Source organism: Galendromus occidentalis, unplaced genomic scaffold (genome assembly GCF_000255335.2).
Source record: "Galendromus occidentalis unplaced genomic scaffold, Mocc_1.1 scf7180000076397, whole genome shotgun sequence".
NCBI classification, from domain to species: Eukaryota; Metazoa; Arthropoda; class Arachnida; order Mesostigmata; family Phytoseiidae; genus Galendromus; species Galendromus occidentalis.
In genome coordinates, this window is record NW_003804386.1 from 1 (window position 1) to 13,147 (window position 13,147).

At 49.5% G+C, this 13,147-nt stretch overlaps 2 protein-coding genes across 2 annotated transcripts; both read left to right on the top strand.

The window, feature by feature from the left end:
* The first annotated feature begins 1,716 nt into the window (after positions 1 to 1,716).
* Positions 1,717 to 3,251, top strand: LOC108865186 (uncharacterized). The gene is made up of 2 exons (XM_018641961.1): positions 1,717 to 1,872; positions 1,971 to 3,251. The coding sequence occupies exons 1-2, from the start codon at positions 1,717 to 1,719 to the stop codon at positions 3,249 to 3,251; spliced, it is 1,437 nt and encodes a 478-aa protein (XP_018497477.1).
* Positions 3,252 to 4,592: 1,341 nt separating this feature from the next.
* LOC108865187 (uncharacterized) lies at positions 4,593 to 8,294 on the top strand. The gene is made up of 7 exons (XM_018641962.1): positions 4,593 to 4,685; positions 4,758 to 5,073; positions 5,516 to 5,649; positions 5,767 to 5,810; positions 6,019 to 6,628; positions 6,804 to 7,585; positions 8,129 to 8,294. Exons 1-7 carry the CDS (start codon positions 4,593 to 4,595, stop codon positions 8,292 to 8,294), a joined length of 2,145 nt encoding a protein of 714 aa, XP_018497478.1.
* Positions 8,295 to 13,147: the final 4,853 nt, after the last annotated feature.

The following is a 13,147-nucleotide window of genomic DNA, read 5'->3' on the forward strand; positions in this document are numbered from 1 at the left end:
CCTGTATTCTATGTACGGGCATGCTTCTGAATTGGTCCGACTTCGATGGATCTACCTCTGATGGAGTTGGAGTATCACTCCCACCGGCAGAAGAAGATCTGGATGAGTGAATCGTCAAAAAAAAAGCATGATGGAATAAACATTTTTCTGAGTGGCTGAGCTCTGCTGGGTCCTCATGCGAATTTTGAGGGGTTGTAAATGAGAGCCTCAGGCACTTCGTGATAGTTATTCAATGTTGAGTCTGGGAAAGCGAATTGAGGATGACAAGGCCGTCCCATCGCGAGAGCCGTCGCAAGTTTCCGAGTAAGTCTCGAAGAAATCGGGGTTCAGAAAAGCTGTCCGTGACTGTCCCTTGGTAGCTACAGCATCTGTGGGGCTAAGAGGAGTACTGAAGCTGAAATCTTTCAATAAATAACTCACTTAATTATTTTCCTATCTGTTTGTGACGTGGTGAAAAACTAGTTCAGAGCCGTTTTCACGTCCTCTAAATCGATAGTGTCTCTGACACTAGCTGCCGGCGTGTTTTTTGTTTCCACCTCGGGAAAACTGCGACGGAGGCTCATGAAATGCTCGGCAGAGCTTACGGTGAACGAGCCCTTAGTCGCGCTCAAACATTCCGATGGTTCCTGAGATTTGGGAATGGGAATTTCACTGCCGAAACAAGAGAAGGTGGGAAACCTCCACAGAAATTCGAGGACGTCGATCTGCAAGCATTACTAGACGAGGATGATACTCAGACGCAAGCGGAGCTTGCCGAGAGACTTGGCGTTAATCAATCGACGATCTCCGGACGGCTCCACGAAATGGGGAAAATCCAAAAGCTGTCTAGATGGGTTCCTCATGAATTGACGGAAAGACAACAAGAGGCCCGTGAGACAATCAGCAAAATCCTTCTCGATAGATTCAAAAGGAAATCATTTCTGCATCGCGTCGTCACTAGCGACGAGGAATGGATATATTTTGAAAATCCGAAGCGCCAGAAATCGTGGGTGAACCCTGGGGAAGCACCTTCGAGCACCGTGAGGCCGAACCGCTTCGGGAGAAAAGCAATGCTGTGCGTTTGGTGGGACCAGCGTGGAGTTATTTACTTCGAGCTTCTGAAGCCCGGCCAAACAGTCGACAGCGATCGTTACATCCAGCAATTGACGAATTTGTACTATGCCATGCGTCACATCCGTCCCGAAAGGTCATGGCGCGAGAGAGCAATCTTGTTGCACGACAACGCACCCTGCCACACTTCTAGCGACGTCTCGCGGGCTATCGAAAGCCTGAACTGGGAAGTGCTACCCCATCCCGCTTACTCCCCAGACCGGGCCCCGTCCGACTACCACCCGTTCGCAGCAATGGGTCACGCTCTTTCAGAGCAGAAGTTCGAGACCTACGGAATTGTTCAAAATTGGGTGACCAATTTTTTCGCCTCAAAATCTCTAGAATTTTATTGGCGCGGAATCCATCGATTGCCTGAGAGATGGGCGTCGTGTAATCCTTATAACGGACAGTTTGGGCTGGTCCCTTGGAGTCCGTTATAACGAGGTTCTACTGTAGTTGCGTTCATTGTTATCATTCGAGCGCGGCTGACAACGATACGCGCTTCATCTTACAATGTGTCTGCGACGTGTCACCCTCCTGTGAAGTCGCCAAGTCATTTCCATCGAACTGACCATTGTGAGTTGAGCAAGTACCAGATATCCACTGTTTCACAGAAGGCCTTCGTAGATGAATGTTCAAGCAGTCGAATCGACAAAGGGTCGATCTCTTTATCGAGCGAATGGATTCCTCTATGAGCTCGAGGAGAAAATCCTCGAGAAGCTGTACTGTCGATGCGTTCAGAAAAGATGGCGAAATTGTGGCGCCAGGAGCATTCTCTGCAAGGTGAGATTTTTTCATCTTGTTATGAAGAGTACAGCTCTTTAAGCAGTTCTTATTGCGATGATGTGGCTCTCCTATGCGTTCATCTCTCTTATGCACAGGCACCGGAGCCCACCATAGTCAGACTCTCAGGCGCGCACAATCACGAACCGGACGACGAGAAATTCTTGAGACTGTCAGCGGTAGCGAAAATGAAAAAAGTCGTCGTTGATCAGCCAGATCGAGGAGTGAAGGAGGTCTACGCAGAATCTCTAATCTCGGTGGTATCGGAGTTGCGAGATGACTTCAACGATGAGGAAATCGGACTTTCTGTGCCGATTTTCGCATCCGTGCGTCGCAAGCGTGGCTCTATAAGGCCACGTCTCCCGATGAGCAGGAGCGACATCGAACTCGACGACGTTTGGACGAAGACTCTCGATGGCGAACCCTTCCTGCTCATTGACGACGGCGGGGAAGATCGAATTCTTGGTTTCTCAACTAGAGAGATGATTTTCGCTCTGTGTGAAGCGGAAACTGTCTTCATGGATGGCACTTTTCGAGTAGTTCCTGAACTGTTCCTACAACTCTATAGCTTACACGCTTTCTACAGAGGCCAGATGGTTCCTCTGGCCTTTTTCTTGCTACCGGACAAACGGAAGGACACCTATCGGCGCATGTTCGTGCTATTGAAGAATTACGCCGCGTCGATTGGCAGATCCTTCGATCCCAGGAGCTTCCGATTGGACTTCGAAACAGCCGTTGTCCGAGTGATCGACGAAATGTTTCCCTCAGCCGAGGCGAAGGGCTGCCTATTCCATTTTGGTCAGGCATTGTGGAGAAAAGCTCAAGCTCTGGGGTTGAGTTGCTTCAATGAGGATGCCGAGGTTAAACGCTTCCTGCGATGTGTGAAGGCAATGGCTCTCGTACCTGTGATCCATCTTGATGACGTCTGGCTCGAAATCAACGCACAATCTCCAGAAATAACTCATCCCGCGTATCCGGCCGTGGAGCGCTTCAAAGAGTATTTCATCCATACTTGGCTACAGAATGAGACAATCTTCCCGCGCTCGCTTTGGAACCACTATCGAAATTTCGGAGCACGCACAACCAATCATTTAGAGGCCTGGCACAGAGGTTTGAATGCGCTCATCCGAAAAATGCATGTTAATGTTTTCCAAATGGTCAAGCGACTCCAGCATCAAGAACGAAAGTATAAGATTCTCATGCTACAACTAAGGATGGGCCAAGCACCTTCCCCGCCTACCAAAAAGTATCAAAACCTGCATGAAAACCTGATGAAATTCGTCGACCAGAATGAATCAAGCGAAATTTCCCTGATGCAGTATGTGACCGCAGTGGCTTTCAACTTGCACGCTGATTCTCCAACGAGCAGTGGCTCTTGAGGATGCCTCATAATCCTTCCGTTCAATGCCATCCTTTCGGTACCGATGATTACACATGATTCCGATGGAAGGATTCCAGAACCATCTGAGTTCTTCGAGCTTACAACGCTCAGTACGGTATGCTTGAATCTGCGCGAGAGAGAACTTTTTCTGTTTTGACCTAATTATTTGATGTAAGATAAAAGTGGGGATGTCATAGGTACCAAAACATGGCCGAAGACACAGTTGATGGGGTGTGAGGAAGACAATGGATGCTAGATTGCCATCAGTGAACTGGCTAATTCGCGATCAGTAGACTCGAAAACTGGTCTCGAGAGCCTAATAAACTTCCCTCAACCCCGTCTACGGAATGCCCTTCCCTTGAATGTCTTCTCTCCCAAATACGATGCCAAGATCTTCAAAGTCAACACTATCCGTTCTCCCTCTACTGGTAGAAAGGGAGAACGGTCCCTTAGAAGGCCTTAGGTTTTTCTTCACGGAGGGGTGGGTGATGATTGGGTCTTCTGTACATGAGTCCCACACTCCAGATGATCTTTCAGCTCATCTGGGTCGTGCGCCAATGCATTTTTCTTCCCCCTATGGCTCCCCTGCCTTTTCCTCATATTCCCTTCAGTCAAGCCGTCTTCCGCAGTCGCCGTTTCCTCTGAGAACCATAAGGTCGTCCCTCTGCGAGGTGCTCTGACGAACAGAATTTGAGGACGAAAAAAGCAAATTGTTCTCATGAGGCATTTCTGATTATGTATGCCGACAACCGTCAGAATCGTACGACCATCAGCAGTTGGACGTACGAAGACTTGGGGTACCCGATGGATTCATGCTGCAAGGGTCTTACAATTCGAGAAACAATGAGACGGGTTGAACCTTCTGTCACGAGTCACGAGGACGTATTCTGTTCGAGATCGAAGCGCGGGAGTGTTGGGGCATTCCGGCATCTCGGATTCTGGTACCTGAGATTCCGGCACGCAGAATTCAGGCATCCGGGATTCCGGCAAACGAAATTCGGGCATCCGAGTTTCCGGTAAGGAGAATTCAGGCATCCGAGATTCCGGCGGATGAAATTCGGCCATCCGAGACCCCGGCGAATGTAATTCAGGCATCCGAAATTCAGGCAAATGTAATTCAGGCATCCGAGATTCCGGCAGACGAAAATCGGGCATTTGAGATTCCGGCAAGCACAATCCAGGCATCCGGGATTCCGGCAAATGAAATTCGGGAACACGGTACCCAGCCCCGCTCTAAACGTCTCGCAATGAAGGATGCGTTCATCCGTCATGGAGTAAGGTGTTCGAATTCGCTCGGCAGGAGGTTTATTTCCCGAAAAAGTGCCACTCTGGCCAAAATATGGCTCTAACGTTCACCAAGGAACAGATGGCTCAACTAAGTGAAGTTCTAGATGCGAATCTAGACCAAAAGCTTCAGTCATTGGAGAACAGAGTGTGTAAACAGTTCGGCGTGCATGTCGACGGGCTCGTGAAACCGATCAAATAAAATATCAAGACCCTACAGGAAGACAACGGGATTCTGCGCGCCAGATTAAATATGTTGGAGACTCAGGTCAGGTGGAACTACATCGAAATCGTGAACTATCCTCTGAACCGCCCGCTGGAGCCGTCGGAAATTCTACAGCGCATGTGCGAAAGAATATCGACTGGCTTCACGAACGAAGCCCTCATCTCCACGAACTTCGTTGATAGACCGAAGTCAACAAATGTAGTGGAGACTCGCAACATCGTCGCCGAATCCTCGAACCCCTCACAAGCAGAGCGTTTCACCGAATGCGCTCAGGTCCTGAGTGAATCGAAGAATGGATTCATGGCGTTATGTGTGCTCCAAGAGCGCCCACGCGAGAATCGGCGTCTTCAGGCAGCTTCCTCATGAACTCATGCACTTCAGATGGTCAGCCATGAAACGCAAAGAGGAACTAAAGTACGGCTTTTGTTGGATAAACAAAGCGGGTGAACTCATGATGAAAAAATCGGAGAAGTCGAAACCGGTATGGATAAGGTCTGAGCTCGACCTGGAAAGACTCAATTAATTCTGGCACAATGTTAGGTGTTCCCAGTCAGGATATCCTGGCACAGAGATGTTATTCTTATTTACATTTCCGGGGGAATTACTCCCGACGCCGGGCAGGTTACTCAAACAGTTTCTGGTACGGCCTGGGGGGGGGTATGCTAGTGTCACGGGCACGCAAATTAATATTGAACTCATTAACATTCGAAGTATGTTTCAAAAGTTCCATAACCTCATGGCTTCTCTGGCAGGCAATGATACGGATGTCAACATATTCACTGAAACCTCGCTCTTCCCAGAGCGTGGGAATCTCTACAAGATAGCGGGCTTCAGAGCCTTCTTCACTTCAGATGCATCATATAGAGCGGGGGAAGATGCAGTATTCGTGAGGGATAGCTTCCCCTGCTTCAATATTAAACGGAGATTACCCTGGAGTGTGACTGCCTGATAGTCCAGTTGTTGATAGCTAAGAGCCATACAATCGGATTGCATATCTTTACAGATCTCCCTCTTCGCCACCTCGACAGCTTCGAGCTTCGCGACCATGTGAGTCAGAAACATTCTGTCGTACATGGCTAGAGACGCTGACTGCCTCCTCATGGGTGACATGAATCTTCGCCTCTTGAACGAAGATAGAAATGCCGCCTGCTACGTGGAGGAATGCTCGATCGCAGAATTGATGAATGCCAATGAGTCGGTGCCAACAAGAATGTAGGAGCGCGAGCCTAATTGACCACGTTTTCTACCGCGCCAGATGTGGATACGATTCTCGAGGCAATGTCCCCGATTCGGAGGGAGTGAGCGACCACTGCATGGTTGAGCTACAGTTCACCATTGGCGCCCCGACTAAAAGCAAGAGACTAACAGAAGTGAAGAGGGTAGACTTCGATCCCATTAAAACCTCCCTGCTTGAGATAGATTGGACGAAAGCTCTAGGTGGTATGTCGACTGACGAGATGGCAGACAGCGTCTGCGCTGAATGCCTGTCTACCATTGAGGAATGCACTTCGACCATCACGATGAGCAGAAGATTTCTGCCGGTCAAGGAATTGGTCACGCCTGGTCTGGTTAGATCCATCAGAAAGCGAAAGAAACTTTACAAAAGGTTGAGGATACACCTGACCGTGGCCGCGAGGATCGAGTATGAGTCGTACAAGAAGGTCCTGTCCCGATTGATAAGGAAAGTCAAGAATGAGTTCTTCAAAAAAGAATTGGACGACACAGCTGTTGATCCGAGGAGAACATGGAGAGTGATCACCGCCTTCTTCAGAGGCAATGAGGGGGGACGGCACTTGAATACGGAGATGGTGCGAACGACGGCTAACGACATCAATAGTCATTTCGCTGAGATTTGCCCAGAGTCGGTGAGGTTCTTCGTTGGTATCGCGTCGTTGACCCCTACGCTGACCTCCCTGCACGTGTAGGCTCTTCTTCAACAGACTTCCAGGTCCCATCGGAGCTTGAGGTGTGCGGGATTGTGGCTAATACGAGCGGGAACAAGGCCTGTGGTTTAGATGTTAACCTTCGCGTCTCCTGAAGATCTGCGGCGAACATCTCGCTGACCCAATGCTAATGTTGATCAGAAAAATCTTTGACTCGGCTCAATTCCCGAGATGTTTCAAGCGAGCTCATCTGTTCCCCATACATAAATCGGGGCCCCTGTCTGACATCCTCAATTATCGGCCGATTTCCCTACTTCCAGTACTCAGAGAGGGTGTTGAGAAGGTCATCGCCAGCCAACTTTCGGATTATCTGGCGATCAACGGCCTGCTCGATGACGAGCAGTTTGGATTCAGGAGGAACCGGAGCTGCGAGGATGCCGCTCGCTTGCTGGCGGAGCATACGACCTCCGCGAGGGAAAAAGATGTAATGAGTATCGCCATAGTCTGTGATCTGAGTCGAGCCTTCGATACTGTCAATATTGAAAGGCTGATTAACAAACTCGAGACGCTTGGCGTCAGAGGAGGCGCTCCACGGCTGTTCAGATCCTACCTCGATGCTCGTGAGCAGTTCTTCAGATCAGACAACTTTCTCAGTGAATCCGCACCTCTAACCTGTGGAGTACCCCAAGGAAGCATTCTCGGTTTTCTTATCTTCATATGCTACATGAATGATCTCTTCAACAATGGTCTGGTGGCTAGCGAGGTGAAAACCATAGTCTTTGCGAATGATACGGTTCTTCTATTTGAGGGCTCGGACATTCATCAACTATACCTCGAAGCGTCATACGGTATCTCAAAAGTTCTTAACTGGATGAACACAAATGGCCTCCTTCTCAACATCAAGAAGACGAAATTCATGCGTCTCGGAGGCGGCGGAAGGCCCGTCCTCTCGGAACGTCCTCTCGAGACCATAGTCCATCGGCGAGTTTGTCCGAGGCAGAATTGCGCCTGTCCCCGGCTCGGAAAAGTAGGCAGCTACAAATAACCGGGTCTAATGATCCACGATGATGGAAAGTTCGAAGAACACATCGCCGCAACGTGCTCCGAAATGAGATCGAGGGCTGCCATACTCGAAAGGATGCGATACGTTTGCTCAATGTCACTGAGAAGGCAGGTGTTCTCCGCCTTGGTGGAAACCCATCTGAGATACATGATAACTGTCTATGGAGGAACTTCCAAGACCACCCTCGATCCCCTGATTAGACTGCAAAAAAGAGCGCTGAGATGCGTATGTGCGGCTCCGAGGAACGCGCCGTCGGCTCCTCGGTTCAAAAAAGCGCGAATCATGAACTTCATGCAGCTGTATGCGACTAGTCTTATAGGATCCCTGTACCCCATGGTTGGCTCGTTCCGAAGACCCTCACACTCCTACAACACCTGCTCAAGGACCCAGGGAAATCTCTCTGTCCCGCTCTCCTCCAGAGGACTGAGAAGATGTTCAGCCCACACGAACTTCGTCATACTGTTCAATGCCCCACCGCCCGATCTGAAACAGTGTATCTCACGCAATAAGCGGAAGGTCACGAAGAAAATCAAAGTCGCCTTCCTAGAGGAGGAACCCTGTAACCTAGACGTAATCTCCGAATAGACGTAATCTTCGAAAAAGTGAATTCGAGCCGCGGCACTGCCCCTCCCCCAGGCCTCATGTAGACACTGCCCGGACGAATGCATTTCCGATGTGACCTTGCCACAGACCCCGTGGTCTAATGCAGGCATCCACTATTGAACTTGGTTTGTTAATGAATAGCTCTTCAGCAATTTAAAAAAAATTGCCGCTGCAGGTTTGAAATGCCGCGATTTGTCTTATTGATGTATTCAACGACATACGAAGCGCAGCTACATTCTTCGAGGATGAATTGTAGGTCCATATTGGAACCTATCATTATCATGATCCTGGGATTGAATGTATTGATCCAGATTTCCTCCAGATTCCGTTTGAAAATGATTGTCGGTCGCTTGATGGCGGTCATATTCGGTCTCCTCCGGAGCTATCTTCATTGCTCGCGCCTTCCTGCGGAGCTGTTCTCTTCGTCCGTCATCTTCGGCCATCGGCAAGAGTATCCGGGTTACAGAAGACGGCCAACATGGTATGTTGAATCGGCTGATCGCTCTCTTATGACTGGTATGGTTCGCATTCTTATAGCACGTGAAGGTGTGTTTATGAATTTGAAGAGCTGCGTGATCTGAATTGATCGCCTGCTGGGTATCGACCGAGCATAATCGATTGATGAGTTCTAGGGTTCTCGGCATTTCTTCTGAAACTTCCCCTTGGGATTCTGATCCAACCATAGCAGTGCATGCATATGGGGGCTCCCTCTGTGTTGAAATTCTATTCTCAAAAAGGAACCAATGATCCGGTTTTGTCCGAGGGGACTGAGTCGATCTGATTGTGAAATTCGCATTAACGAATTCATCATTTTCCTAAAGTACACGCAACAAGTGACGGAGCCTTCATTCACGCGCTGTGCCCTGACTGCAGCCGATAACTGAGAAATTGGATCCTCGATCTCGATCGAATCTTCGTTCTGGAGCTTTCGCTATATTCGTAGAAGATGGGGCCATCTAACCTCGTTGGCGCTCATGGTTAGAAAGAACGTGGGTTTGCCCAATTGACGGATAATGGAAAACAAATCTTCTTTCCCACCGGCCCAACATTGGACCGAATCGGGAATGGACCTTAGGAAAGCGAAGTTGTGGTCAAGACAGTGCTCTAGGAAGTGAGCGTCTTCGAGCATTGCTCGGGTGATCCTCCTTTGATCTGAAGTATTCCGATACGTCGCGTAAAGCCCCTTAGCGATTCTTCGTTTCATGATTTTCGCTGCGACATACAGGAGGTGTTCAGGAGTTGCTCCTCGCCGATCGCGTCGCCGAATTTCACTAATTGCGATTCGGAAGGCCGTCACAGCCACACCTTGTCTGAAAGTCTTTGGCATGCCATAGTATATTGCAGGGAACGACAGCTCTTCTGCGTGTTCATCATATAATAGAGTGAGAGGCGTTTTCTTCTGACCCGGTGCAATGACTAGATATTGATCTTTGTTCCTAAGCAAGGGTTGTTAAGTAGCCTGAAGCATTTCGGCATCATTTTCGGTGTCGGCAGCATCGAGTTCTTCTTCCTCGTTGTCTGTATTGTCTGGAGGAAATCCAGTCCAATCGACTTTGATGTTACACCTCTTGTACAGAGGCGTCGTTTGGAGGAAATCTAACCAGGCTTTGAGGTCCGCTCTCCTAACTTTTCCTGAGTGTGCTGTGCTTTCATGGATGGTTTGTTCCTTCAAAGATACATTCAGAGCATAATCATCTGCCAGACTCCGCGGCAAATTCGATACCATTTCTTGGACATCGACAGGTACATTGATTATTATCTGACCGACAACTCTGTAAGCTCCGGCTCCTTGGCGCAATCGTCGTATCTGCATGAAAGGTATCCGAGGGCTGATGAGGCGCGTGGATATCGCATTCAGTTGTGGGAGATTGTCGGGTTCTATTGGATAGCAAAGTTCGTTGTATACCGCCAACGATGGCACTTTGCCTCCACTAATTGATTTCGCGCAAGCGTAACACAATTTGGCATCCGTCGTGATACGATTCCTTCCCTCAAGTTTTGTGAAATGCACCGACGTAGCTGATTGGAGGTCGTTACGGAACCAGAGACGATCGCACACCGTACATGCGTGCCGGTATTCTTGGTCGAGGATTTTTTTTCTGAATTCCAGTGTTGCTGGTGATTGCTCATACCAATTCAATGGTTGTGCGTTTGCTGGATTCTCCGACTCTGAATGAGCGATCCGGAGTCGTTGACGATATTCTCGAGTGCGAAATGACCCTGAGGACGGCGGACCCGCCGGGGTTGATGAATTCCGGTTGAGAACTTCCGCGGTTTTCTTCCGCTACCGATATATGTAGACGTTTTCTTTCACGAGAGGATTTAGCTCCATTCTCCTGCTGATGAGGTGCTTCTGATTCTTGCTGCATCGGTTTCTTGTTCGTCAGGATTCGAACTAGATGTTCGAAGAGATTCCATGACGGGGAGGTCCTTTGAGCGACGGTGTCTCACATTGGAGGGATGCATTCCGCTTATTTCACATTCACAGATATCATGAAATTCGGAGCCGAAAACGACAACGCCGAGCAGCCGATCCGCTGGCTAAACGGCGCCGGCGGCGCGGCGGCTCCTCGTAGGGCGCAGGCAAGAGATTTAACCCTAACTCACAACCGTCGTGAGAACAACGTGCTATCGATAGTTTGAGCGATTAAGACTCGGATTGATTTTCGGAGATCGATTGGTAAGGATGACGACCCGAAGTGCATCTGGGCCACAGATTTCTGGAAAAACAGGGATCCGGAAACGGAATCGCATTCCGAGTGAAGCAGTGAAAAAAGAGCCATTTCGACGCGCTACGGTGAAATCAATGACGGGAAGAGTTCCTGAACGAGCTGAGCTGCCACGTAAGTCGAAGATAACCAACCTACGCCTTCGTTCGGGTAACCGAATCGGAACTGGAGAAGTGGTTTCTGGACAATCCGGAAAGAGAGAGCGAAGTCGTTGCCGGAAAGAAGTTGGCGGGAAGAAAACGTCAAAAAACGTTTCGATCAAAGCTATGGCGGGACTATGTCCCGAGCAGTCAGGGCTCTCGTCTGGGTCGGGAACGAGCGACAGTCGACTGGTCCCGGAGATTCGATCTAAAATCGGGGGACAGAAACAGGCTTCCACACGGGTTGTGAATCGGAAACGAAAATTCCTTCCACGTGGGGACGTTGTGGGGGAATCGTCGCAGCGTGCCCAGTTGGAATCTGGGGCGAGCCGAGTTCCCGATCAGGCTGACCTCCTCTCTGGGTCAAGAATGGAAAATACTCAGTCAGTGTGACGTACGGCCAGGCCGTAGCGCATTCATCCTATATGAATTGTTGCACATATCAAGGATTTCTCACGTTTATGAGTGACGCCATATTGATTTCTCTAGTCAGTAGAGATTAGAAGCGTACTCCACGCGCGGCATCAATGGCCAGACTCTGATTAGTGAAGAGCGGTTCAATCCCGCTTCGAACTCCCATTCAGTTGCGTGGCGGTAAGGCCGTATCACTACGTCCTACCCCGATCGCGCTCGCTTCTTGTGCCGACTCTCAGTGATATAAACTCTGTGTCATCATTCAAGTATAAATTCAGGATCGGTACGTCATACTCAGCAAAGTCGGTAGAGAGCACGGTTGGAGAGACCAAGCGGAGCTGCACCGGCACCGACGCGTTAGCAACACTAAAAGTCGTCGAACTGCTCGCACAATGCGTTGTCAGAGAGCTCCATCTCGGAGAGTTCCGACGAATATCGCGGAAGTCGAAAAAACCCATCTGGGAAAGGAACTCGGGAGCGAATCATGGGAGACGAAATCAGTGTCATTCGCGGAATCCAAGGTTGTGATTTCGAAAGATCGCCTTTGGTAGCGGCATGGGTCCACCTGATTTCTGAAGATGAAGAGGAAGAAGCTCCAGGAAGAACCCGCCCGTATTTGAAAACTGCAGGGTCCTCCCGAGGCGCTTGGGAGAGCTCGATGAAAACCCGAAGTAGATCTGGGCAAGAGGTATCTGGAAAAGTGGGGAACCGAAAACGGAATCCCCTTACAGTGAAGAAGTGGAAAAGGGGACATCCCAGCGTGATACGGGGAAACCGATTAAATTGCTTTTATTGCCGACTCGGCGTATTTGACTAGTAGCAAGCTAAATGTGCAGTATCACAGTGTCACGTTCTAGTCCAATCGAAATTCACCCTAGCTTCGCATCCGTATAGGTGGTAATCCCCGCATGATCGTCCGCATAAAGAGCATAGGCATTGCTCGCTCACGTCGTGGTAATGAGGTCTGATGCAGATGAGGTGGTGGAAGCCGTGGATCGACCCTCTCGTAATCCTGTGACGGTTCTTGAATTTCGGTTCCTTCCAATGCTCAGTGGTCATCGCCGGGGTCTCGTAGAACATATAAGGGATGGATTCCATCTTGATGGACCATGCCTCACAGTGTAGCTCGAAGGCTGGCGTTCGGGGACGGTTGAAATTCGCTCTGATTTCTTCGACGAAGAGAGGAGTGTTTGTCATATTGTACACCAACCTATTTCTGCTTGTGCGATGAACTCCGAGCATGCCTTTCAGAAACTGTGTGTTAAGATTTAAGCGTCCCGCCAATATCCCCCCTATATAATAAAACAGTAAGCTCCCGACTCGCCGTAACATTTATCGGTGCCTATTCCTGCTCGCTCCCACTCAAAATTACACTGACAAGATGCGGAGCCGCCTGAAGGAGTGTAAGATGTAGTTTTCGGAATGTTTGATCATGTTCTTATCCGAGAAAATCACCTTTTTCCACCCCGGTCCGAGTGGTGTTGTTCGTCACGGCCCTCTCCACTAACTCTCTCCACCAAGCAGTTCGCCGAGTACCATCCCGCTGCCCAAG